The 23,642-nt window shown below is 41.8% G+C and overlaps 3 protein-coding genes across 7 annotated transcripts in view; 1 reads left to right on the top strand and 2 right to left on the bottom strand.

Annotated features, from left to right (window-relative positions):
* fmn2a (formin 2a) overlaps positions 1-1,500 on the top strand; it is a 62,869-nt gene extending 61,369 nt beyond the window's left edge. Inside the window, exon 18 of the mRNA XM_046360662.1 lies at positions 277-1,500. Coding sequence (XP_046216618.1) covers positions 277-303 — 27 coding nt within the window. The 3' untranslated portion in view covers positions 304-1,500. The remainder of the gene's footprint in view (positions 1-276) is intronic.
* LOC124041205 (gremlin-2-like) lies at positions 1,380-9,956 on the bottom strand. 2 transcript variants are annotated; one of them, XM_046358503.1, is made up of 2 exons: positions 9,384-9,956; positions 1,380-2,675 (listed from the first exon to the last, which is right to left on the bottom strand). In XM_046358503.1, the coding sequence occupies exon 2, from the start codon at positions 2,672-2,674 to the stop codon at positions 2,120-2,122; it is 555 nt and encodes a 184-aa protein (XP_046214459.1). In that variant the 5' UTR covers position 2,675; positions 9,384-9,956; the 3' UTR covers positions 1,380-2,119. The 2 variants fall into 2 exon arrangements, with proteins under 2 accessions (XP_046214459.1, XP_046214460.1); XM_046358504.1 differs by lacking the exon at positions 9,384-9,956 and adding an exon at positions 7,211-7,692.
* Positions 9,957-11,498: 1,542 nt separating this feature from the next.
* Positions 11,499-23,642, bottom strand: part of LOC124041204 (regulator of G-protein signaling 7) — a 54,974-nt gene continuing 42,830 nt past the window's right edge. Inside the window, exons 8-19 of one of the 4 annotated variants that reach the window (XM_046358500.1) lie at positions 21,995-22,071; positions 21,677-21,758; positions 19,784-19,858; positions 19,579-19,677; positions 19,343-19,404; positions 18,838-18,948; positions 18,467-18,592; positions 17,122-17,308; positions 16,851-16,940; positions 16,095-16,148; positions 12,508-12,544; positions 11,499-12,075 (exon numbers count right to left, since the gene is read on the bottom strand). In XM_046358500.1, coding sequence (XP_046214456.1) covers positions 12,524-12,544; positions 16,095-16,148; positions 16,851-16,940; positions 17,122-17,308; positions 18,467-18,592; positions 18,838-18,948; positions 19,343-19,404; positions 19,579-19,677; positions 19,784-19,858; positions 21,677-21,758; positions 21,995-22,071 — 984 coding nt within the window. In that variant the 3' untranslated portion in view covers positions 11,499-12,075; positions 12,508-12,523. The remainder of the gene's footprint in view (positions 12,076-12,507; positions 12,545-16,094; positions 16,149-16,850; positions 16,941-17,121; positions 17,309-18,466; positions 18,593-18,837; positions 18,949-19,342; positions 19,405-19,578; positions 19,678-19,783; positions 19,859-21,676; positions 21,759-21,994; positions 22,072-23,642) is intronic. The other 3 variants (XM_046358499.1, XM_046358502.1, XM_046358501.1) reach the window with 3 other exon arrangements.

Here is a 23,642-nt window from a genome sequence, read left to right as displayed (position 1 = left end):
ATATAATCATGCCGCAATAGGATTTTAATGAATAGTCGATTTATGTAAATCACGAAGCTCATCTGCATGGAAAATTCTCAACAACAAAGGAGTGATCAAATTAAGATCCTACAACTGTATTTTCCCCCTTCTAACTCCTAGTTTTTAAAATCTCTGTAGAAATCCCCCCTCCACCCCCGTTACCACTTTATTTTAGTGTCAAAATGCGGGGGTGAATTCATTTATGTGCCCCATTGTAATGTCTGAAACTCACTTCCATCTGTTTTTATTCCACAGAAAGCCAAACTCGGTCAGAAGATCTGAGCCAATGGACTGGAGAAGTCTTACCCAGGAAAAGTTTGCACAAGTGAGATCAACACAATCTGAAATGTCTTTTTAGCTATTGTATTTAAAAATATGTTATGTTCTTTTCTTTTTTTAATAGTTTATTTCTGTCATCCAACTGGTTATACATGTAAGTATGCCCAACATACTTGTTGGAAAGTTTGATATAAACCCTGTACCATGCATTGGCGCTATCTGTCAATGAGAGATTTCTCCCAAGTCCAAAGTAAGTATTGTAGAATTAATTAAACAGTTAATTATTTTTGGACAGATGCCATTTTAATGAGAAATGCATCGTTTTACAGTGCGACACACATGTTCTGGTATCCAGCCTATCCCCTGTAGCATTTGATAGAAGACACCAGTTAAGACAATCATGTTTCAATAAGCCATTTCTATCCATCCCTGCACTGCCTTCCAGTATAAAAAGGAGAACAAGAGTGAGCTTGTATATATATTTGCTTACCAGACAGCAAGTCAAGTGCCTTTATAGCACACTGAGCTAGTTAATGACAAATGAGCCAATTCAATTAATCTACATTACAACCTGTATGGAAACCAGACCTGCTTAGTGAAAACTTACATTGTGACAATAATCAGTTTATCATACACTGTAGTTTCATAGAAGGATGATACGTGATGTACAGTTGTAGTTTATGCAATAAATCATGAACTTAACCATGACTTAAGTTTAGCTGCTAAGGTATTTAGTACCAAGGTATTTAGTAGGTCATGAGGATTTCACATCATCCTCTATTGTTTTTTATTATGGAACCATAGCTACATATTGAAATAATATTACAACTTTTAAAAAATAACCTTATCCACATGACATGTAAAATGATATGCAATCTGTATGTGACATATCCTGTATGATTTGTATGTTTGAATTGTTTTCCTGTTCTATGTTCTGTATGAGCCTTGTAGAGCTGTTGGTGACTGTGTCCCCATTTGCGATAATGCCTTTGTTCCTGATAAAATACTATTTATTGAAGATGAATCATCCTGAAAGTCTTTATCTGAATAGTTGTCGAACCTATTCTTCTCAAACATCATTAGTCAACTATATCCTTTATTGCCACAACATTTGCATTCAGACCACACAGATGTTTCACATGAAATAGATTTTATATATATTTATAGCTACTTATCCTTTGACATATACATATATATTTATAGTACAACAGTTATACATAAAATAGTAATATAATTTCTTTACTGGCTAGCTTGATATTTGTGTCAATTATTTCACAGGTGGCTCATAAATCCACAGGCAGATACTTAGACAGACTAGGTTATTTTTTCTCAGTCTGAAGCCCTATTGCCTGGACAGTTCCCCCAGGTAAGCCCAGTCCACAGCATGCCATAGGCAGCTTAAGAGCTCCACTTTCAGTCTAGAACTTGGTGCTGTGCTTATGATTTTATATGTTCCAAATGTCCAAGGACCCAGTTGTGTAATATGACTGACTGTGTTGAACTGAAACATGTCTGTGCTTCAGTTGGTGTTGTGCAATGCATCCATTTATGTCTGCAATTTGTAGTTTTACCATAGCTGTCCATATAGTCAACGGGCTAATAGATGGGCCACTCTGTACTACCAGTACCTGTAGGGTTCATTTTGTGTGACCAGTAGACCTGTGTACAAAGTGATAATGCAGCATAGTCCAATATAGGGGAGAGGTACTACTAGCTTGTCCCCTGTCATGTCTACGGTATTCATGTCCAGGTTAACGTTCACTTTCACAGTCACATTAGTGTCCATGGTGACTGTCATGGTCTGGTTCCAAAGAATTCTTCACAGTTTTCCGTTACCACTCACATCCACCGACATACAGCGACACTGTTTGACACGCTGCACCTTGCGATGGCGGAAGGCTGGTTGCAGCCCTGGACAGTCCAGCTGCACAGTGAGCTGGGTGATGCGGTGCGGCCTGCAGAAGGAACAGGACTGGAAGGGCTCTTGGGCCTTGTTGTGGTTCTTCCGGCCGGACCCCAGGCCTCGATTTGAGCTAGGGCTCATGTGGCGGGGGATGTAGAAGGAGTTACACTGGCCATAGCAGAAGCGGTTGACCACCGTACGACTCCGACAGCCCTCCTCGCTCACTGTCTGGCGGAGGGGTTGTGTCTTGCACCAGTCACGTCGGAGGTACCGGCGCTCCGTGACCACCAGGGCCTCCCGACTTGACGAAAGGACTTCGGGTTTCCGCGGCAGCAGGCGCTGACGCTCCGACAGGTTGCCTTTGGACTTGAAAAGTGAGGGGATGGAGCCCTGGGGGCGGGGCTTCCTGGTGTCTGTGGCAACGCAGAGCACCCCAGCCAGTAGGACCGGGAGAGTGATTCTCCAAAACATTCTGGGGAAAATTAGACAAAGGTTAGATTCAGTGCTACAAAACTAAGATTGAGCCTTGTACATAAACAGTGACTATACTCTGACTAGAATGTATTGGTTTAAGCGAGGTTGAATCTACTGGGTATGTCTCAATCTACTGGGTATGTCTCAATCTACTGGGTATGTCTCAATCCTTGAAGTTATTCCAGTGTAACAGCATTCCGTCTGTGTGTGTATGCTTTGGTGTTTAGCCTATGTATGTGTGTGAATGTTCACATGTCACATTGAACTTCCCCCTCTTCACTCTGCCCTTTAAGGCATCATTGAGTTAATCAATCGATCATCTTGTCAACGTCTGTGTCAATACTTATATTTGCTTTCTTCTCAGCTACAGAACTCTTCCAAAAATAAACATGTCTTGCCATCAAAGGAAACCCTTAAACACCCATAACGAGAAAAGGAAGTTGATTTTATTGGTCTCGTCGCCGGGTAAAATAATTAGGGCTTTGCTTACTCTAGTCATGAACTATGCCGCAGATATGTAAACATGCATTAGCAGGCCCATCTGAATGTTATTAGGGGAGGAGAAGAGTACCCTGTGGGTCTCCATTCCCACTCTGTGACCAAGCCCTAAGCCCTATGAGCACTATAAACTGCTCTGTCTGTGTCTCTCTCCACACTGCCGACTGGCAGATGTGAGACCGAGATGAAACTCTCCATAAACACACATAAACACATGCCTAAACGCTCACACACACATACAATTCACAATGTAATCCAAAAATAAAGTTCTTTAGAATTTTGTCTTTCTGATTTTTACTGGTAAAAGGAAGTATGATTTAAGTTGAATACCTTTGTTGGGAAAGAAAATGACTGGTATGTATCTGTATTAATGCCAGTACAATTTGTCAGTCACTCAAAAATCTTTGCAACAGATGTTGTTCTTGAATTGCATATACAGTATAAAGTAAGAATTCTGAATGCGGACCAAAATCCCTCCAAAGCCATTGGCTGCCCCAATTCCCTGAAAGACGTCTTTGCTGTGCAAATTGTGCATCCCTTCTCCATTTCCTGGACATGGGACAACACAATTGGACGTGGGACAATGACTTTATCATGATCTACTTTGGGTTTCTGTCTCTGTTTAGTTTCTGCTCTTGACCCTGGGTCATGGCGCTCTGCCCTGTTAACCTCTCTGTCTCAATGAAACTGTCCCAATGTTCACAGTAATCTATTGGGCAGCTGTGTCTATGACCAGAAGGTAATGAAGTATAGAACAGCCGAGCCAGGAACCATGAGGATGGTGGTGAGCTAGGTACTGGTATACCCAGGAACCGTGAGGATGGTGGAGGGCTAGATACTGGTATACCCAGGAACCATGAGGATGGTGGAGAGCTAGGTACTGGAATACCCAGGAACCATGAGGATGGTGGAGAGCTAGGTACTGGTATACCCAGGAACCATAGGGATGGTGGAGGGCTAGGTACTGGTATACCCAGGAACCGTGAGGATGGTGGAGGGCTAGGTACTGGTATACCCAGGAACCATGAGGATGGTGGAGAGCTAGGTACTGGAATACCCAGGAACCATGAGGATGGTGGAGAGCTAGGTACTAGTATACCCAGGAACCATGAGGATGGTGGAGAGCTAGGTACTGGTATACCCAGGACTGGTATACCCAGGAACCATGAGGATGGTGGAGGGCTAGGTACTGGTATACCCAGGAACCATGAGGATGGTGGAGAACTAGGTACTGGTATACCCAGGAACCATGAGGATGGTGGAGAGCTAGGTACTGGTATACCCAGGAACCATGAGGATGGTGGAGGGCTAGGTACTGGTATACCCAGGAACCATGAGGATGGTGGAGGGCTAGGTACTGGAATACCCAGGAACCATGAGGATGGTGGAGGACTAGGTACTGGTATACCCAGGAACCATGAGGATGGTGGAGAGCTAGGTACTGGTATACCCAGGAACCATGAGGATGGTGGAGAGCTAGGTACTGGTATACCCAGGAACCATGAGGATGGTGGAGAGCTAGGTATTGGTATACCCAGGAACCATGAGGATGGTGGAGAGCTAGGTACTGGTATACCCAGGAACCATGAGGATGGTGGAGAGCTAGGTACTGGTATACCCAGGAACCATGAGGATGGTGGAGAGCTAGGTATTGCTATACCCAGGAACCATGAGGATGGTGGAGAGCTAGGTACTGGTATACCCAGGAACCATGAGGATGGTGGAGAGCTAGGTACTGGTATACCCAAGAACCATGAGGATGGTGGAGAGCTAGGTACTGGTATACCCAGGAACCATGGGGATGGTGGAGGGCTAGGTACTGGTATACCCAGGAACCATGAGGATGGTGGAGAGCTAGGTACTGGTATACCCAGGAACCATGCGGATGGTGGAGAGCTAGGTACTGGTATACCCAGGAACCATGAGGATGGTGGAGAGCTAGGTACTGGTATACCCAGGAACCATGAGGATGGTGGAGGGCTAGGTACTGGTATACCCAGGAACCATGAGGATGGTGGAGAGCTAGGTACTGGTATACCCAGGAACCATGGGGGTGGTGGAGGGCTAGGTATTGGTATACCCAGGAACCATGAGGATGGTGGAGGGTTTAGAGAAGAGGACTGAATGGATGGTGGATGATGGTGGTTATGAGAAGGACAAGGGGGAGTTAAACTTCACCTCTTCAGTGTCTTCCAGAGAAACTGATGTGTGATAAGAATGTTTACATAATTCATGCATTGATGTCAGTAGGAGATTTCTGTGAAAGTTCAAGTTACGCACGACTAAGTCTGGCTCAACTCTATCATAAGGACACATCTCTTACACACACACACACACACACACACACACACACACACACACACACACACACACACACACACACACACACACACACACACACACACACACACACACACACACACACACACACACACACACACACACACACACACACACACACACACACACACACTTGACAACACGGGGTCAAATGTAATGATGATGTTTCCTTCTGTCCCCACTGCATCTCAATGTCATGACCCTCCTCCATCATTCAATGATCTACTCACCAGTTAAACAAATGCTTTTGTCCCTAAAAACATCCAGTGACTACTGATCAGAATGGATGCACTCAATCCAACACAGTGGGCTTCCTGCAAAGTTTTTCCTCTTCATTAGTTAAGACGACTAGCCCAGGTCTGGTGGGTTTAAAGGCCCTAGGGTTTGGAGGGATATCCTGACTGTGTACACAGCAGATGACAGATATGTTATACAGTCAGTGCTTCAGTCCTTCTCCACTTCCAAACTTTGCCTAAGTATGATACAGACGACCCTGCCAGCTATCGTCATCAATCTCACAGCAAGACAAATTGCGGTTTGGAGGTTGGGTGGGGAAGTGGGGGGATAATGATAGTGTACAGAGAGACTGTTGGAAAACAAAACAAACTCTTTAGCCCTGACTTTACTGCTTGCAGCCCCCCTCATCCACCCCCCTGACTCTCTCTCTCACCAATCATCATGGAGTCTGAGCCGGAGGGAGACTGTGGTTTTTGTATTATCGGTGAGACAGAGCTGAACTGGACCATGCTATCTGTCCACTTACAGGGCCACTGCATGTTATATCACAACCACAAATACCAGGCTCTATACGCTTGAATGAACCGTCTCAGACCTCAGGTCTACAAATAATGGACTCCAAAAACAGAACTGGGATAGCCATCTCCCAGAGTAAGAATTGCCAATGGCAACTTGAGCTTTACTGACCGCAGTGGGCGGCTACACTTGGATGAACTTTCCGTCTGCACCAAAGTACCAGCGCCTCTATCGTAGCAGATCAACCATTTTAGGTCAAGGGTTCTTCAATAATACAATCTGCTAATTATTCAGTCAATAAGCTCAAAGCAGTACCTTCCACATGGGCCCTGAGATAAAGTGTTAGCAATGACAAGAACAGGATAACTGACGTCAATTATTGTATTCAATTCAACAGGCCAAAGCTCACACACAGAAAACAAAACTCTGTGTTTTTACATGAAGGCAATTACATTGGACTTCATTATCTCCATGTGTGGCTTGCATTTCCCCAAACTGGCCTCTTCTGGCTCATTAACTGTGAAAATGTGCATTTTGAGGAGCTTGGGTTGAATGTGTTCAACGCCAACATGCCCCTGAGCTGTTTGGACAGCCATTTGTCACCACAATCCATTTTCATAATTACTGCCAGCTGAGAGATGCTCTACTGGTCTCCAAGTCTCCAGCAGTTAGGAGAGGCACTTTGCTCTCCATCCCCCTCGGTATTAGTAGAGATATTTACCCCGCACTTAACAGTAGACACACAGAGTGAGAGCAACATATTGTAGAGAATGACCAGGCAGGGAAGTAAACCCGGCTTGCTGGCCTGAAAGACTAACTCCCTACACATCGCACCAATAGGGTTAACTCACATGGTGGGAATTGTAACATGGCTCATATAGGACCCGATTCTAATTTAGGAAATTACGCCTTTCTTACGCACGTCTCACCAGCTGGTATTACCTTATGAAGTTGAGTAACGGGTTTTGCAGGCGTTGTTCCCTTGCGCACAAATGTAGTTCAACCGCTGAAAACACTCCCAAGTGCTTGCCAACACATTTTCTCTAGGAGTTTTCATTCAATAGGGTTTTCATTACATTTATCGTAATCCATTCCTTTAAATACTGTGTATGTTTAATTAGGTACACAGTATTTCTGCCACCTCTGGTCTCTTGGCCCTCCCAACCCTACGGGAGGGCAGCTTCCTCTCAGCCCAGTCAAAGCTCTGTCCTGGTACCTCAATGGTGGAACTAGCTTCCACGTTAAGCTAGGACAGCAGAGTCCCTGCCCATCTTCCGAAAGCACCTGACCCCCCAATAGGGGTTGAACAATAATCCTAGAAATCTACCCTAATCCTCACTAATCATGGAACTGTATATCAACCGTCCAGTCGTTGTGAACTGTACGTCAGGCTCCAGGTTGAACCTGCTACAGTAGGTGTGGTCTGAGTTCCATAATGATTCAAACAGGCTACATGTTCCAAATTACTGCACAACGTCATCCTAACATTATGCACTAATAGCGACCCTCAGGAACAACTTGGACATGACAGAGAAAGGTCAACGGAATGGAAGGATGCAAAATGTAAACTACAAATTGAAGACATCGAACACTAAAGTGACAGCTATAAATGTATGTGGGTATTACTGATGTTGGCTCCCGATAATGGCTAATATTTAATATGATACAAATTGTATAATAAAAATAAGAAATTCAAAAAATCAACTCGGCAGATTCAGGTCTAAAAGAAACCTACAGCTTGGGTGTACTCATACTCATTTAGCTCTTTTCAATAGCTCCTTAAACACTTATAAATTCCAGTGCAACGAGAATGTTGTTATTTCAATCGCAAATTAAATGCTTTCCACTTGGAACTGTCAGGTTCGCCTGACGTTATTCATGGTTTCCTTTGCTTGTAAAGGCGATGGAATTATGAAGGAATGAAAGATAAATATGGTTCATCTGTAGACACACCTTCATGTCTTAGATTTCCACCCTGAACGAATAGCAGGTGAATAGCATGCTAAATGCATTGTTCCAATATTACAAACATACAGTGTTCGGAAATTTAAATCTAATATGAATTAACAAAAAGCTCTTTGGATTAATCTGGAAATAATAGAGTGGGGAAGGGTTTATATCAAAGGGTTTATATTAGGACAAAGATGTGTCCTGCCTAAATCCTCTTTGGAATCAGAGCTATCAGTCCAAGGTGGAGCCGTCACCGGAGCGGGGAATCGGATCAGAAGCCAAGCTCACTACTCACACAACGCTTACACACGCAAACTCTCACCCACACATGTAATTCATCTGTCTCTCACATATTCACAAGTCCCGTTAATACCTGCTTCTAACTTGCATAATTACTCCTGATATTTTCCACGTTCTGATTGTGCCCACATTATTAGACAGGTGTAGACAATCAAAAGACACATCGTGATCTGATTGTGATCAGATCATCCTGTCCACCTCCAGAGGTAGTCAGACATGCATGATGTCTGGATATCTTACAAGTGTAGACAGATCTGGACAGAGAAACCATTTCAATCATTATTATTCCACTCTCTGAAAGCATTGACAGGTGGCACTATTGACAGACTACATCAATATGTATCCTACAATAAATAAATACATATTATTTTGAAAGATTATCTGTGAAATGTGCGTAAAAGAAGGGACCAGAAAATCTGGTCACAATGCAGACACAGTGGACGGATAACACACATTTTAATACCATGTGTAGACACATTTCTGGAAACGTGGGCACAATCAGAATTTAGACAAGATCAGGACAAATGACCCATGTTAGCACCAGGTATAAACAAGGCTACAGGCTCTCTTACACACTGATGGATTTACACTGTGACACAAAGTTACATTCTTACCTTAATGCTATAGCTTCTCCCACACCTACACAAGCCAAATAATTTATCACTAATAGTCTTTCATTCATTAGCCAAATCAACAATCACCCACACACCCATTAACTCACTGAAAGCACTCACTTCCATAAACATTCAGGAAAATTCTTCCTGTGATTGAATCTCACCCTCTATATCTGTTGCTCTCCAGCCTGAATAACTGACCAGCCACCAAGACTACTGTATGAACAGAAGGAGGAAGACAGTGACTGTACCTCTTGCCACAGTGTCCCAGGACAGTGGGGTGATCCTGTCTCAGTTAAGGGTAGCTGTCCACCCTTACTGGTCCTGTAGAGGGAATCCTGGTGTTGGTTTCCATTGGAACAGCAGAGGTACCCGAGGTGGACTTTCAGCTGAGTGTCCCAAGGTCTGTGGTCCTGTTTCTCTCCACTGAGTCTGTATCTTTGAGTTTATTAATAATCCATATTTATCTCAAAATATGTATATATATTTTTCTCCTCTCTTTGTAATCTGTCTTTCTATGCCATTGGGTTTCTGTGTCTCAGTATTCTAGTTCGGTGTCTCTGTGTGTTTCCAGCTGGGTTTGGAGTCGCACTTCTGCTTCCCCCTAGACATAGATGGGGGCTTTCTATTGGCTCTGACCACAACATGAATCAAACCAAGCCTCACCTCTCTCCCATACCCTCTCTGTTTCTCTGCATACTTATCCTCCCTCCTGTTTCCACAAACATACTCACTGCTGACTCTCCACTCTTGGAATCCCCTGTCAGTCTTGCTCATTCCCTCTTCCCTTCTTCACTCGATCACTCCCTCTCGTACTCTGAAACCCCAAATCCATCTTGCTCTCCCACTATCGCCCCCTTCACGCAATTTCCTCCCTCACTTTCCCTGTCTCTCCTTCACTTTCATACTAATATCTCTCTCTCTCACTCTCTCTTTCCACCTATCCACCTTTCTTCTCCCTTGGCCATGAGGTGGGTTCAATGATTAGGTGTTCCAGTACCACTGAAAGCCTTCAACACACACCACCAAAGAAACAAAGACCGGTTCAAGGAAACTTTTATCTGACACATCCATCTCAGCTCTCTCTGAGACTCTCATAAGACCACAACACATTGTTCCTTTTTCCCAAACATGGGTGTGTGAAATCACATAATCCATAAATCATCCTTACTCCTGCCTACTCACATGTCAACGGAACCCTTTGAAATTGCCATTCCCATTATTTTGGTTTAGGTATAAAGAAGAAAGACAATGATGTACTGGGAACTGGAACTGAGACAAAAAACACTGGCTGTCATTCACCGTCAAAGATCTGAAACATCCGCAAAAAAAACTTCACTGTCTAAACAGTTACCATCTGATCCTACCAGTAGAGAATAGCAGGAAACTATAGCAGCTGAATTCAAGCCTCAGTCTTTGTCCATACTATGACTAATATCTTAAGTCATGGTTTCTCATGGCTTTAATATACTGACTGACCTGAACTGACAAGGTTATGTTTTGTAAAACTCTGTTAGTGATATTAGCCATTAAGCCTTAGGGCTCAATTCACTTCGTAGGGCAGAACACCCACGCTCTGGTGCAGTATAGTGCGACATAGGCAATGTTCCTGCCTTTCGCGGAAATTGCATTCACAGTAAATGCTGCATATGTCGGCTCAATCGGAAATGACCTTTCAATTTCAATCGCGCTATAAAGCAGATCTTCAGCGCTACTGATTGAATTGAGCCCACAGGGCTCTAGAAATGTATAGGTCATTTCTGATTGAGCAGACATACGCAGTGTTTCCGGTGAATGCAGTCTCCGCTAAAGCGGGAAAATTGCCTTTGAATGTCCATCACACTAACGCTGAACTTCCTCGATACGGATTGAATAGAGCCCTTACTTTTTGTGGTAGCATATTTTGTACAGTATAATAAAATGTCTAAATTGCTAACAAATAACACATTTGAACAAAATCAACAAACAAAGCATTCTTTTTTTTGCAAATGTACAACTTATTCCCTTAAATTATAGTCAAATAAGCGAAGACCAGTTCTAATCTAACGGATACCCAAACCTACTGTATGTTATGCTTTGTTAAATCTACCACCATCTAGTGGCAACACCTAAAACTGCAGATGACAGTCTGTGCCCTTAGCAGACAGATCAGTGAGAATAATCATAACAATGACTCCAGATCAGGATGTTCATCTACTCCTTGCTAGTCATTACAAAATGTATTGATTCATTACCAGGACAGTGAAAACAGATAAAGGGACAACTTTAATACAATTTTAAGTGTCTTTAAATATGGTATAAAAATAAATGCAGGAGAGAGTAACAAAGAGGTGCGTTCTACAGAAGACAACAGACGGCAGCTTGAATGAGACTTTACACATGTAATGAAAACTGTGCCAATTACTGTAGTGCAATAAAAGCAATGCAAAATAAACATAATCATATATATATATGCATACTGCACAACACTTCCCTTAGTGTGACAAAAGTAGGTGTGATTACAGATCGTGAACTGTATAGTAATAATATTTTTTATTAGATTTTACTGTTAAGCTGTCGTTTCTTAATTTTTTAATTTCTGACATCATTAGCTCAGCTGGAGAGGAACAGGCGTGTCCATCAGATATGGTGGAAGTAACTGGACACTGACTTTCTGTAAAGGCATTATCCGGTCTCAATGTCTGTCCTAAAATGCCTACCTGCCCCAAAATGAATGTCCTCGCCAATAGTAGATATAGATCAAGTAAAAGAAATAACAAGCCTTCTCCTTGGACATGCAACATCTGATGTACTGCCCTGCTCATCGTCTGAGTGGAAAGCAGACGGCGATGATGTAGAAATGACGTAGAAATGACGTAGAAATGGTCCTCTATATTGCAGAGTGGCTGTATATTAGCATGATGGCACAAGGTTGGTCAGCCTCTTTGATGTAAGGGATTTCCCCTGGGAGAAGAAGAGGGATGGAGAAAGAAAAAGAAGGAGAATAAGATCAATTATCTACTGTAATCTAAGATCCACTCTAATATCCTCCTGTAATCTAGCGTGTGGAAATGTCTGTGCAGAGTGAGAGTTCTACCTGGTCGGAATACGAAAGTGTGTCATGTCTGGATTATACTGACATCCTATGGGCATCAGGTGTACAACATGATTTTGCATCATACTGTGTTATTGTGTTATACCATATGTCAGACATGCTGTAGGTTCCTTCATCTGAGTAAAGTTCATTCATTGAATACAGTTTACATCAAGAGCTGTCAAAGGAGCTGTCTCCATGCAAAACATGTGAGGGAGAACACAGAGAGGATGAAAGTCAGTGAGATGAGCAACCACATGCGATTTACTGTAACACTCTGCACTGAGTTTTGGAATTATTACCTGGATGTAAAATCCTTCAAAACAAGTTCTTACTTTTCTGTGGGGACAAGGAGAGAACACAGAATGAGGTAGGACATTTTGGCAGGTTGGTTTCAGGGACCAAAATGTGAGACATGCAGGAGAGGTCACATGCCTCTGTCCTCTAACAGCTCAGCTGACTCCTCTAAAGGCTGGATTCAATCTGCATTGCAGAAGCATCACAAAAGATCCACGTTATAGCTTGACAAAAATGTAAAGGCAATTTTCCCACGTTCGCGGAGACTGTGTTTTTCAACCACTCCACAAATGTCTTGTTAACAAACTATAGTTTTGGCAAGTCGATTAGGACATCTACTTTGTACATGACACAAGTAATTTTCCCAACAATTATTTACATATTATTTCACGTATAATTCACTGTATCACAATTCCAGAGGGTCAGAAGTTTACCTACACTAAGTTGACAATGCCTTTAAACAGCTTGGACAATTCCAGAAAATGATGTCAAGGCTTTAGAAGCTTATGATAGGCTAATTGACATCATTTGAGTCAATTGGAGACCTGTACCTGTGGATGTATTTCAAGGCCTACCTTCAAACTCAGTGCCTCTTTGCTTGACATCATGGAAAATCAAAATAAATCAGCCAAGACCTCGGAAAAAATACATTACAGACCTCCACAAGTCTGGTTTATCCTTGGGAGCAATTTCCAAATGCCTGAAGGTACCACATTCATCTGTACAGACAATAGTACGCAAGTATGAACACCATGAGCCCACACAGTCGTCATACCGCCCAGGAAGGAGACGCCTTCTGTCTCCTAGAGATGAACGTAATTTGGTGCGAAAAGTGCAAATCAATCCCCAAACAACAACAAAGGACCTTGTGAAGACTCTGAGGAAACAGGTACAAAAGTATCTTTATTCAGAGTAAAACGAGTCCTATATTGAGATAACATGAAAGGCCACTCAGCAAGGAAGAAGCCACTGCTCCAAAACCGCTATAAAAAAGCCTAAGCCAGGTTTGCAACTGCACATGGGGAGAAATATTGTACTTTTTGGATAAATGTCCTCTGGTCTGATGAAACAAAATAGAAATGTTTGGCCATAATGACCATCGTTATGTTTGGAGAAAAAATGGGGAGGGTTGCAAGCCGAGGAAGACCATCCCAACCGTGAAGCACAGGGGTGGTAGCATCATGTTGTGGGGATGCATTGCTACCGGAGGGACTGGTGCACTTCACAAAATAGATGACATCATGAGGGTGGGAAATTATGTGAATATATTGAAGCAACATCTCAAGACCTCAGTCAGGAAGTTAAAGCTTGGTCGCAAATAGGTCTTCCAAATGGACAATGACCCCCAAGCATACTTCCAAAGTTGTGGCAAAATGGCTTAAGGACAACAAAGTCAAGGTATTGGAGTGGTCATCACAAAGCCCTGACCTCAATCCTATAGAAAATTTGTGGGCAGAACAAAAAAGTGTGTGTGAGCAAGGAGGCCTACAAACCTGACTCAGTTACACCAGTTCTGTCAGGAGGAATGGGTCAAAATTCACCCAACTTGTTGTGGGAAGCTTGTGGAAGGCTACCCGAAACGTTTGACCCAAGTTAAACCATTTAAAGGCAATGCTACCAAATACTAATTGAGTGGATGTAAACTTCTGACCCACTGGGAATGTGATGAACGAAATAACAGCTGAAATAAATCATTCTCTCCTATTATTCTGACATTTCACATTCTTAAAATCAAGTGGTGAGCCTAACTGACCTAAAATAGGGAATTTGTACAATGGTTAAATGTCAGGCTGAGTTTAAATGTATTTGGCTGAGTTTAGTTAGTTAGTGTGTGTTAGTTAGCTTAGTTAGTGTGTGCGCTAAATAGCGTTTCAATCGGTTACGTCACTTGCTCTGAGACCTTGAAGTAGTAGTTCCCCTTGCTCTGCAAGGGCCGCGGCTTTTGTGGAGCGATGGGTAACAATGCTTCGTGGGTGACTGTTGTTGATGTGTGCAGAAGGTCCCTGGTTCGTGCCCGGGTATGGGTGAGGGGACGGTTCAAAATGATACTGTTACATTGGTGCCGTGACCCGGATTACTGGTTGCTGCGGAAAAAAGGAGGAAGGTCAAAAGGGGGGTGAGTGTAACGGATGTGAAACGGCTAGCTTAGTTAGTGTGTGCGCTAAATAGCGTTTCAATCGGTTACGTCACTTGCTCTGAGACCTTGAAGTAGTAGTTCCCCTTGCTCTGCAAGGGCTGCGGCTTTTGTGGAGAGATGGGTAACGATGCTTCATGGGTGACTGTTGTTGATGTGTGCAGAAGGTCCCTGGTTCGCGCCCGGGTATGGGCGAGGGGACGGTTCAAAATTATACTGTTACATATGTAAACTTCCGACTTCAACTGTATGTGGGCTCAAGGAAATTACCTACATTTTACCACAGATCTTCTGCTATACGGATTAAATCCAGCCTTAAATTTCAGAGGAGTTAACAAATGCAACATTGTGTATCAAACTACACAAAAACATGATTTCACAAGAATAATAAACCAATATGTATAGGTTATATGCAGATATACTTATGCCCCTATTGCATCTAAGTCTTGAAATGGAATGATGAATGTCTAACTACCATTGTTGAATAAATATGTTTTTTATTAATTAACGTCTGATTAATCAGTTAATCATGAAATATACAGTGCCATTCATACAGTATTCACACCCATTGACTTTTTCCACATTTTGTTGTGTTACAGCATTTGGCAAGCCTAAATAAATTCTGGAGTGAAATGTCCTTAACAAGTCACATAATAAGTTGCATGGACTCACTCTGAGTGCAGTAATAGTGTTTAACATGATTTTTGAATGAATGACCTCATCTCTGTTCCCTACACATACAATTATCTGTAAGCTCCCTCAGTCCAGCAGTGAAATTCAAACACAGATTCAACCACAAAGACCAGGGAGGTTTTTCATTGCCTCTCGGAAAAGGGCACCTATTGGTAGATGGGTAAAACAAATCAAAAAAGCAGACATTGAATATCCCTTTGAGCAGGGTGAAGTTATTAATGGTTTCTCAAGACACCCAGTCACTGTAAAGATACAGGCGTCCTTCCTAACTCAGTTGCCGGAGAGAAAGGAAACTACTCAGGGATTTCACCAATGGTGACTTTAAAACAGTTACAGAGTTTAATGGCTGCGATTGGAGAAAACTGAGGATGGATCAGCAACATTGTAGTTATCTACAATACTTACCTAATTGACAGAACAGAATAAAAATAGTCCAAAACATGCATTCTGTTTGCAACAATTCAAGGGGTATGAATACTTTCTGAAGACACTGTATAGGCTAATTTCTCAAATGAAACACAATAATTCCTTTAACAAAACTCTTAGAAAAGCTTACTTGGTGCTATAACTGCAACATACAAGTCAAAAGGGAAGGAAAGGAGAGGCACAGTACATGTTGACAAGGCCCTGAAAAAGATGGTCATGAAACGCCACCATGCCCGTGTCCAGGGGAGGTGACGGAGGGAAGGAGAGAGTGATAAAGCAGTGGATACGCTTTATCTGAACAGGCCCGTTGGTCAACCAGAAAAATCCATGTCCTCTTACCACATTTCGAGTGAATTTCTCAAATGAAGTTCTGCGGTCCTGAATGCCTCCATACTTAACAACAAAAAAAAGACGAAAAAGGGAAAGCCAGAAAAGAAGGACAGAGCTGAAACCAAAAAGTGAAGTAATGGGAACAAACTGAACTGTGAGGAAAGGCCCTTTGAAAAATAATAGCAAAGATAAGGATATGCCGATGTGATTATGATGAGAATTATACAGTGATATGTGACATAACACAAAACATAAGCCAAATCATAGAAAATCATGAATGAACTATAATTTTAATTATAAACTGGGTGGTTCGATCCCTGAATGCTGATTGGCTGACAGCCCTGGTATATCAGATCGTATACCAAGGGTAAGACAAAACATTTACTTTAACTGCTCTAATTACGTTGGTAACCAGTTTATAATAGCAATAAGGCACCTTGAGGGTTTGTGGTATATGGCCAATATACCACGGCAAAGGAGTGTATCCAGGCACTCCGCTTTGTGTCGTGCATAAGAACAGCCCTTAGCCGTGGTATATTGGACATATACCACACGCCCTCAGGCTTTATTGCTTAATTACCCCATTATCACAACCATCGTTACAGGTCAGACACCTTATGAGGCATTTTCTTTGCATGTGAAAATGCTGCTACAATAGTTATTCCTTCACTGCTGGAGGCACCAATGTCATTGTTCCAGGTCCTAGGCAGGGCAGGTCAGAGAACAGCAGTGTACACAGCCATGTTTATTATTTGAAGACCTTACCTTTTTCTTGGCCTGTAGCAGCTCCTGATAGGCACTGGAACGGATGAAGCGGCTGTAGGAGTCACTCTTCATCAGCTTGAAGATGTGATCCTGTCAACCACAAGGAAATGGTTCAACCACAGTGATGGTCATGTTGTAACTGTCTGTGGAGATAAATGTACTCAACAGTACAGTAGCTTATCCAGCTGATATCCCAAACACACAACAGGCATAAGTCAGTGACCTGCCTATAATTACCCTACAGTTCACTAACATATTACTACAGTGTTACCTGTGCGTCCTCAAAGGCATAGCGTCCAGGGTCCTTGACGTTCTGGGTGGTCTTGTCATAGCTCTTTGAGTCAACATTGATGGCACTGGGAGCTCCAGAGGCCAGGAACTCCTGCCAGATCTCCTGAACCCGGGTCGGGACCTCCCGGATGGGCCTCTTCTTTACCTCCTGGACCGCTAACCAGAACCTTACAAGACACAACATGGGGGCAGGGAATAACACAGTTGTATTTGGCATCATCATCATCATCATGATGAGGCCGGTGACACTTTGCTTCTTGAAAGTCCAATATCTTGAAAACTTGACTGCTGACATTGTCACGCCCTGATCTGTTTCACCTGTTCTGTGATTGTCTCCACCCCCTCCAGGTGTTGCCTATTTTCCCCAGTGTATTTATTCCTGTGTTTCCTGTTTCTCTGTGCCAGTTCATCTTGTATTTTTAGTCAACCAGCGTGTTTTTCCCCATACTCCTTTTCTATTCTCTTTTGTTAGTCTTCCAGGTTTTGACCACTGCCTGACTCTGGACTACTTTCCCGCCTGCCTGATCATCCTGCCTGCCCAGACCTTGAATCTGCCTGCTCTTCGGTACCTATTGGACTCTGAACTGGTTTTGACCTTTTTCCTGTACACAACCATTCTTTTGCCTACCCCTTTTTGGATTAATAAACATTGTAAGAGTCCAACCATCTGCCTCCTGTGTCTGCATCTGGGTCTCACCTTGTGCCTTGATAGACATGCAAAACATTTTGGGACTGTATCAACAGTGGACTAATTACAAAATACCAAAATATAATTTTGAGTGGATTTTCCCTTTAACTATAAACATGATCGCTTGAACCCTTCTATTTTTGTCTTATCACTATTTAGGCTAATATAGGACAAGCAACATATTGTACATTTGAATGCTTGTGCATGTCTTGTCCAGGATAAGCCGTTTTCCCAACATGGTTTCATGGATATGTACTACAACATGTATATGTACTGCACAGATCTTGTCTGAAAATATTTGTATATAATATAAATTCAGTGCTCAGTTATGTCCTCTAATGGTGATAACATCACATCTAATTTTGGGGTAATTAATGTGACCAATTAGGTGTTAAATTCCACCTCTGACTTTGTTAGATAATAACAACACTCACTTAGTTACATTACCAGATTGACCTGAAGATTAGCTCTGGGCAAAACAGTTCAGACAAGTACCAGACGAGGAAGTACAGGAAGCGTGAATGAAGTGCAAGGATAGGTTGTGTGGGAGAGAAAAGAAGTGAGAGCGTGCATAGTGGGGTGTATGTGCGTTAAATGTGTGTGCGTGTGTGTGTGATGTGTGTACTGTATCCCCTACCTCAGGTTCTCTGAGCTGAACTCAGACTCCAGGAACTTGAGGAACTGCTCCCTCCCCACCTGATCCTTGAGAACCTCGTTGATGCCGAACGCCCACCTCTTCACCCTCTGCTGACCTGGCTCCTTACTAGGGAGAGACACACACAGTCAGACATCACAGTGTACAGAGGGAAAACCTCAGTGAACAGTTAACAGTACACAGTCCACACTACACAGCTACAAATACTTTGATTACTACCTGACATCCCTCAGGAGATGGTCTGATCCAGAGCAACTCACAAATCATTTACTGGTATCACTTACTACTTGTACCAGTGTAAATCAACACAGAATAACCACAGAGATTTAATAATAAACTTGAAAAAGACACACCTAGCCTCCAACTCCCATACTGTGGTGTCATCTGAGATCCAGGGGTTGGAGGGGTCGGTCGACGTGATGAAGGGGTCATATTCCACATACTGCTCTGTATAGGCCAACAAACTGGGAAGAAAGACACCTTTACTCTTCAGTTCAGGCAGGAAGAGTCTACAGAAAATGTGACAATGTATTGTGCGCTCTGGGGAACTCAGGATATAACTAACATCAATGCTACACAGTATTTGACCTTGAAGATAGCAGGAAGTGATGCAGTATCTTTGCTTTAACACAATAGTGTGTAACCCAGGCAGCTGAGAATGGGAATCTCTGTTTAGTGTTACATAACAGCACAAGAAATTACAATTAGGCTTAGTGCTGATGATACACAGCAGGTATTGTTTGGGCTAAACACTTTTCAAGGTTGTCTAAGCTCTTAATTACTGGCTACATTAAGTTTTAGAGAGTTCATGGAGGGATTAATGGGGGGGAGAATGAAGAGACGGAGAACTTCGCTCACCTCTCAGCCACTTTGGACATTTTCAGTCGATGTCTGTCTAATTGCCCTCCCCAATAATTGATCTGGAACAACATGGGGAAACAATATTTTGTGAATTTCTGGAAACTGGTCGAACTGACAAGACAGTAACAGTGTTGCCATCTTAAATGTAAATTTGGAAAGAACAGTTTCCTTCCAAACATACATTGTGCAATGCAAGAGAAACTACCCTGGAAGTCCAGCAGCTTCTACATTACCTGGTCCTGTAGCTGCTCCTCTGTCGCTGGCTTGGCCTCTGGGGCAGGGGTGTGGGTGGGGCTGTGGGTTCGCACATCATTCTGAGGCCCATATACTGACTGAGACAGAGAGACAATCAGAACCCACCCAAAATCAAATATTTTAAAATAACAGTGTTTCAGTTGACCTGTTATTCAGAATTAATGGATTTATATAAAAAGTCACCTTTCTTGTCTTTTGGGGATTTTTCATTCTGGAGGACTTCTTTATGTCGACTTCTGTTGTGTTTACACATCCGGGCTAGAGAGCAACAGAAATTAACCGAAGAAAAACAAGCCCTTCAGGGAGCATTTTCTGCTTCTTCCTATTGATTCACTAGCAGCTCAGGTAGGACTGTTTAGGGAACCCAGAAAAGCAGCTTCTTCTATTGCACTTTGCGACATGCTCAGTCAAACATGATCTAGTAAAATATTAATGTAAAACATATTGTCTGTACGTCCTGCATGATCAAACAAGGGGCACAATTAAGGTATCCTCCAGGACCACGGTGGCTAATTGGTTTGACGAGGCTGCTGTGAAATCAGAAAGGAACCTGATTATAATGTTCCAAGCATGCATGAATTGATCCTGTTATTTTCCAATTAAGCTCATGAAGCTGGATTTTTCCAGGGAAGCGGCTCCGTTCCCTAGTGGAAGATTTACTAAGAAGGAAGTGTGTCTGAATGGATGATGAGGTCATAAAGACCACTGGAGAGCTGCAGGTGAATACATAATGTTTTAGGAATTGACGGTACCTCAATAACATTTTGATATTATGGCAGGCAAAGAGGAAAGACAAAAAGCTCTGCCTTTACCAGGCAAATTTTTTTACGATCATCAAACCCATCACATTATTCATATTAAACATTATTCACATTGAATAGAGAAATAAATTACTTTGTAGACTGAAGAAAGCACAGGTTAAGTTATTTAACATTTACAAAAAACATCTAATTAAAAAAAATCAATTACATGTATTTTGAATTTCTAAGATAATGTGGATAATGGATATTTCTAAGCATGGTATGCATGACAATACACCACAATATCCACAAACAGAAATACTAAGTTAGGGGCTCGATTCAATCCGTATTGCGGAAGTTCAGCGATATAGCGCGATTGAAATTTAAAGGCAATGTTCTGCGTTCGCGGAGACTGCAATCGCAGTAAATGCTACATATGTCCACTCAATCGGAAATTAACTTAACTGCAACGCAATAGCGCGATTGAAATGTTAAGTGATACAGATTGAATCAATCCCTTACATGCTGACCACACCGCTCACGTCGCGTCAGCGAGCGTCTGCATAGCCAGGCGCTAAAATAGAAATTGGTTCTATTTGTGATGATCAACGCGCTGCAATTCTGGCCTCTCCCATCTCCTCATTGTTTTTTAGGAGCATATACCCACGTGGGTGATTGAAAGATTAACTGAGGTCCGCACTGAAGTCGGTTGTAGTAATGCACCATAAAATTGGTTGCCAACCGTCATATAAAGTCCTAAGAAGAAAAAGAAGTCTGAAGGAAGGAGGAGAGATGATGAGAAATTAATTTGCTTTACTGTTTTATCTGTGAATTAATTGTCAGAGTAGTGGACCTTGTGCATTTCAGGTAAAATAACAACCCAATGTTTATACACCAGGACAAATTAGCTAGCAAAGGCAAGCTAGCTAGCTAAATTGCCATGAATGTTTCATGCTTTTTGACATGTCCCCGAATTATTATAATTGGTTTAGAGTTTGTTTCGATGTCCTGATCGCTTCTGGTGTGGGTGAACAAACAAAAGAGTGAGGATCATCGGCACAATCCACAATGGCACGAAAGCCTAAATACACAGCACAGGTACTCACATGCACCAACGGACATTGTAACAATAATCGACAGCCCAATGGAAACCAAAGGGCACACTTATACAAGTACTAATCAGCGGGAACAGGGGACAGGTGTGCCTAATGAAAGTTACGGTTTGGACAGCATGTTAGGCTCCAGTTAGCTGTATCCTCCAGTGGAAAATTTGGCCAAACTTGTAGCTAGGTTTTATGTTATGGAGCATGCGATTTTAAAAGCTCAATAAACTCACCACTGGTCTGTGCACATCCCAAAACGCTCTTTCTTGACTATCGAGGATTTTCCTCTCAATCTTATCTCTTTTCTTATCAACTCTGAGGACAAAGGATACACAGTACAAGCAATTACTTTTCAGGTCTTTTCACAAAACCATATGTAATATTCATGTTTTGTCTTTGACACTTCCCCTGCCTAAAATGTGGTGTTGTTAGGAAACTGCTGAGAAATGGTAGTTAAGAGATGATGGCACATCCGTTATAATGAGTAGGAGTGTGGTGATCAACTTAACACTCATCAACACATAGTAGATTTGTTTCATTTGGAAACTTACTTTGCTTGTGCTTCTGCTTGCATAAATATGAACTCCCATTTTCTGGCAAATGCTCTCTGTAGCCTCGCTAAGCTCTCCTGAAACAACAATGACCATAAAAAAATCAAAATAGTAAATCTAGCCAAATAATGATTTGTCTTATCTCATGACATGATATAATAACACAATAATAGCAACAGAAAAAAAGTTTTCACTTTGAAGATACAGGCTGATATCAGTGTTAAGGATGCTAGTGCTAACATACTAAAGATATGAAGATAAAGATAACACACATACTAAAGATACAGGCTAACATACTAAAGATATGAAGATACAGGCTGATATCAGTGTTAAGGATGCTAGTGCTAACATACTAAAGATATGAAGATACAGGCTGATATCAGTGTTAAGGATGCTAGTACTAAAGATATGAAGATAAAGATTACTAAAGATAGATACTAAAGATATGCAGGCTGATATCAGTGTTAAGGATGCTAGTGCTAACATACTAAAGATATGAAGATACAGGCTGATATCAGTGTTAAGGATGCTAGTGCTAACATACTAAAGATATGAAGATACAAGGCTGATATCAAAGTGTTATCAGGATGCTAGTGCTAACATACTAAAGATATGAAGATACAGGCTGATATCAGTGTTAAGGATGCTAGTGCTAACATATTAAAGATATGAAGATACAGGCTGATATCAGTGTTAAGGATGCTAGTGCTAACATACTAAAGATATGAAGATACAGGCTGATATCAGTGTTAAGGATGCTAGTGCTAACATACTAAAGATATGAAGATACAGGCTGATATCAGTGTTAAGGATGCTAGTGCTAACATATTAAAGATATGAAGATACAGGCTGATATCAGTGTTAAGGATGCTAGTGCTAACATACTAAAGATATGAAGATACAGGCTGATATCAGTGTTAAGGATGCTAGTGCTAACATACTAAATATATGAAGATACAGGCTGATATCAGTGTTAAGGATGCTAGTGCTAACATGCTAAAGATATGAAGATACAGGCTGATATCAGTGTTAAGGATGCTAGTGCTAACATACTAAAGATATGAAGATACAAGCTGATATCAGTGTTAAGGATGCTAGTGCTAACATACTAAAGATATGAAGATACAGGCTGATATCAGTGTTAAGGATGCTAGTGCTAACATACTAAAGATATGAAGATACAGGCTGATATCAGTGTTAAGGATGCTAGTGCTAACATATTAAAGATATGAAGATACAGGCTGATATCAGTGTTAAGGATGCTAGTGCTAACATACTAAAGATATGAAGATACAGGCTGATATCAGTGTTAAGGATGCTAGTGCTAACATACTAATGATATGAAGATACAGGCTGATATCAATGCTAAGGATGCTAGTGCTAACATATTTACTTGCCTACTTAAATCAAAGTTAAATAAAAAAAATACAAAATATTAATATCAGCCTGTATCTTCATCTCTTTAGTATGTTAGCACTAGCATCCTTAACATTGATATCAGCCTGTATCATCATCTCTTTAGTATGTTAGCACTAGCATCCTTAACACTAAACTAGGCAAGTTACAGATGCTAGTGCTAACATACTAACGAGATGAAGATACAGGCTGATATCAATGTTAAGGATGCTAGTGCTAACACACTACAGAG

Source organism: Oncorhynchus gorbuscha, linkage group LG08 (genome assembly GCF_021184085.1).
Source record: "Oncorhynchus gorbuscha isolate QuinsamMale2020 ecotype Even-year linkage group LG08, OgorEven_v1.0, whole genome shotgun sequence".
Classification (NCBI taxonomy): domain Eukaryota; kingdom Metazoa; phylum Chordata; class Actinopteri; order Salmoniformes; family Salmonidae; genus Oncorhynchus; species Oncorhynchus gorbuscha.
This window is presented reverse-complemented; position numbering and strand designations above follow the sequence as displayed.

What these genes read in the sequence shown, in the direction of transcription:
- LOC124041205 (XM_046358503.1), bottom strand. Translation starts at nt 2,674, where the DNA reads ATGTTTTGGAGAATCACTCTCCCGGTCCTACTGGCTGGGGTGCTCTGC.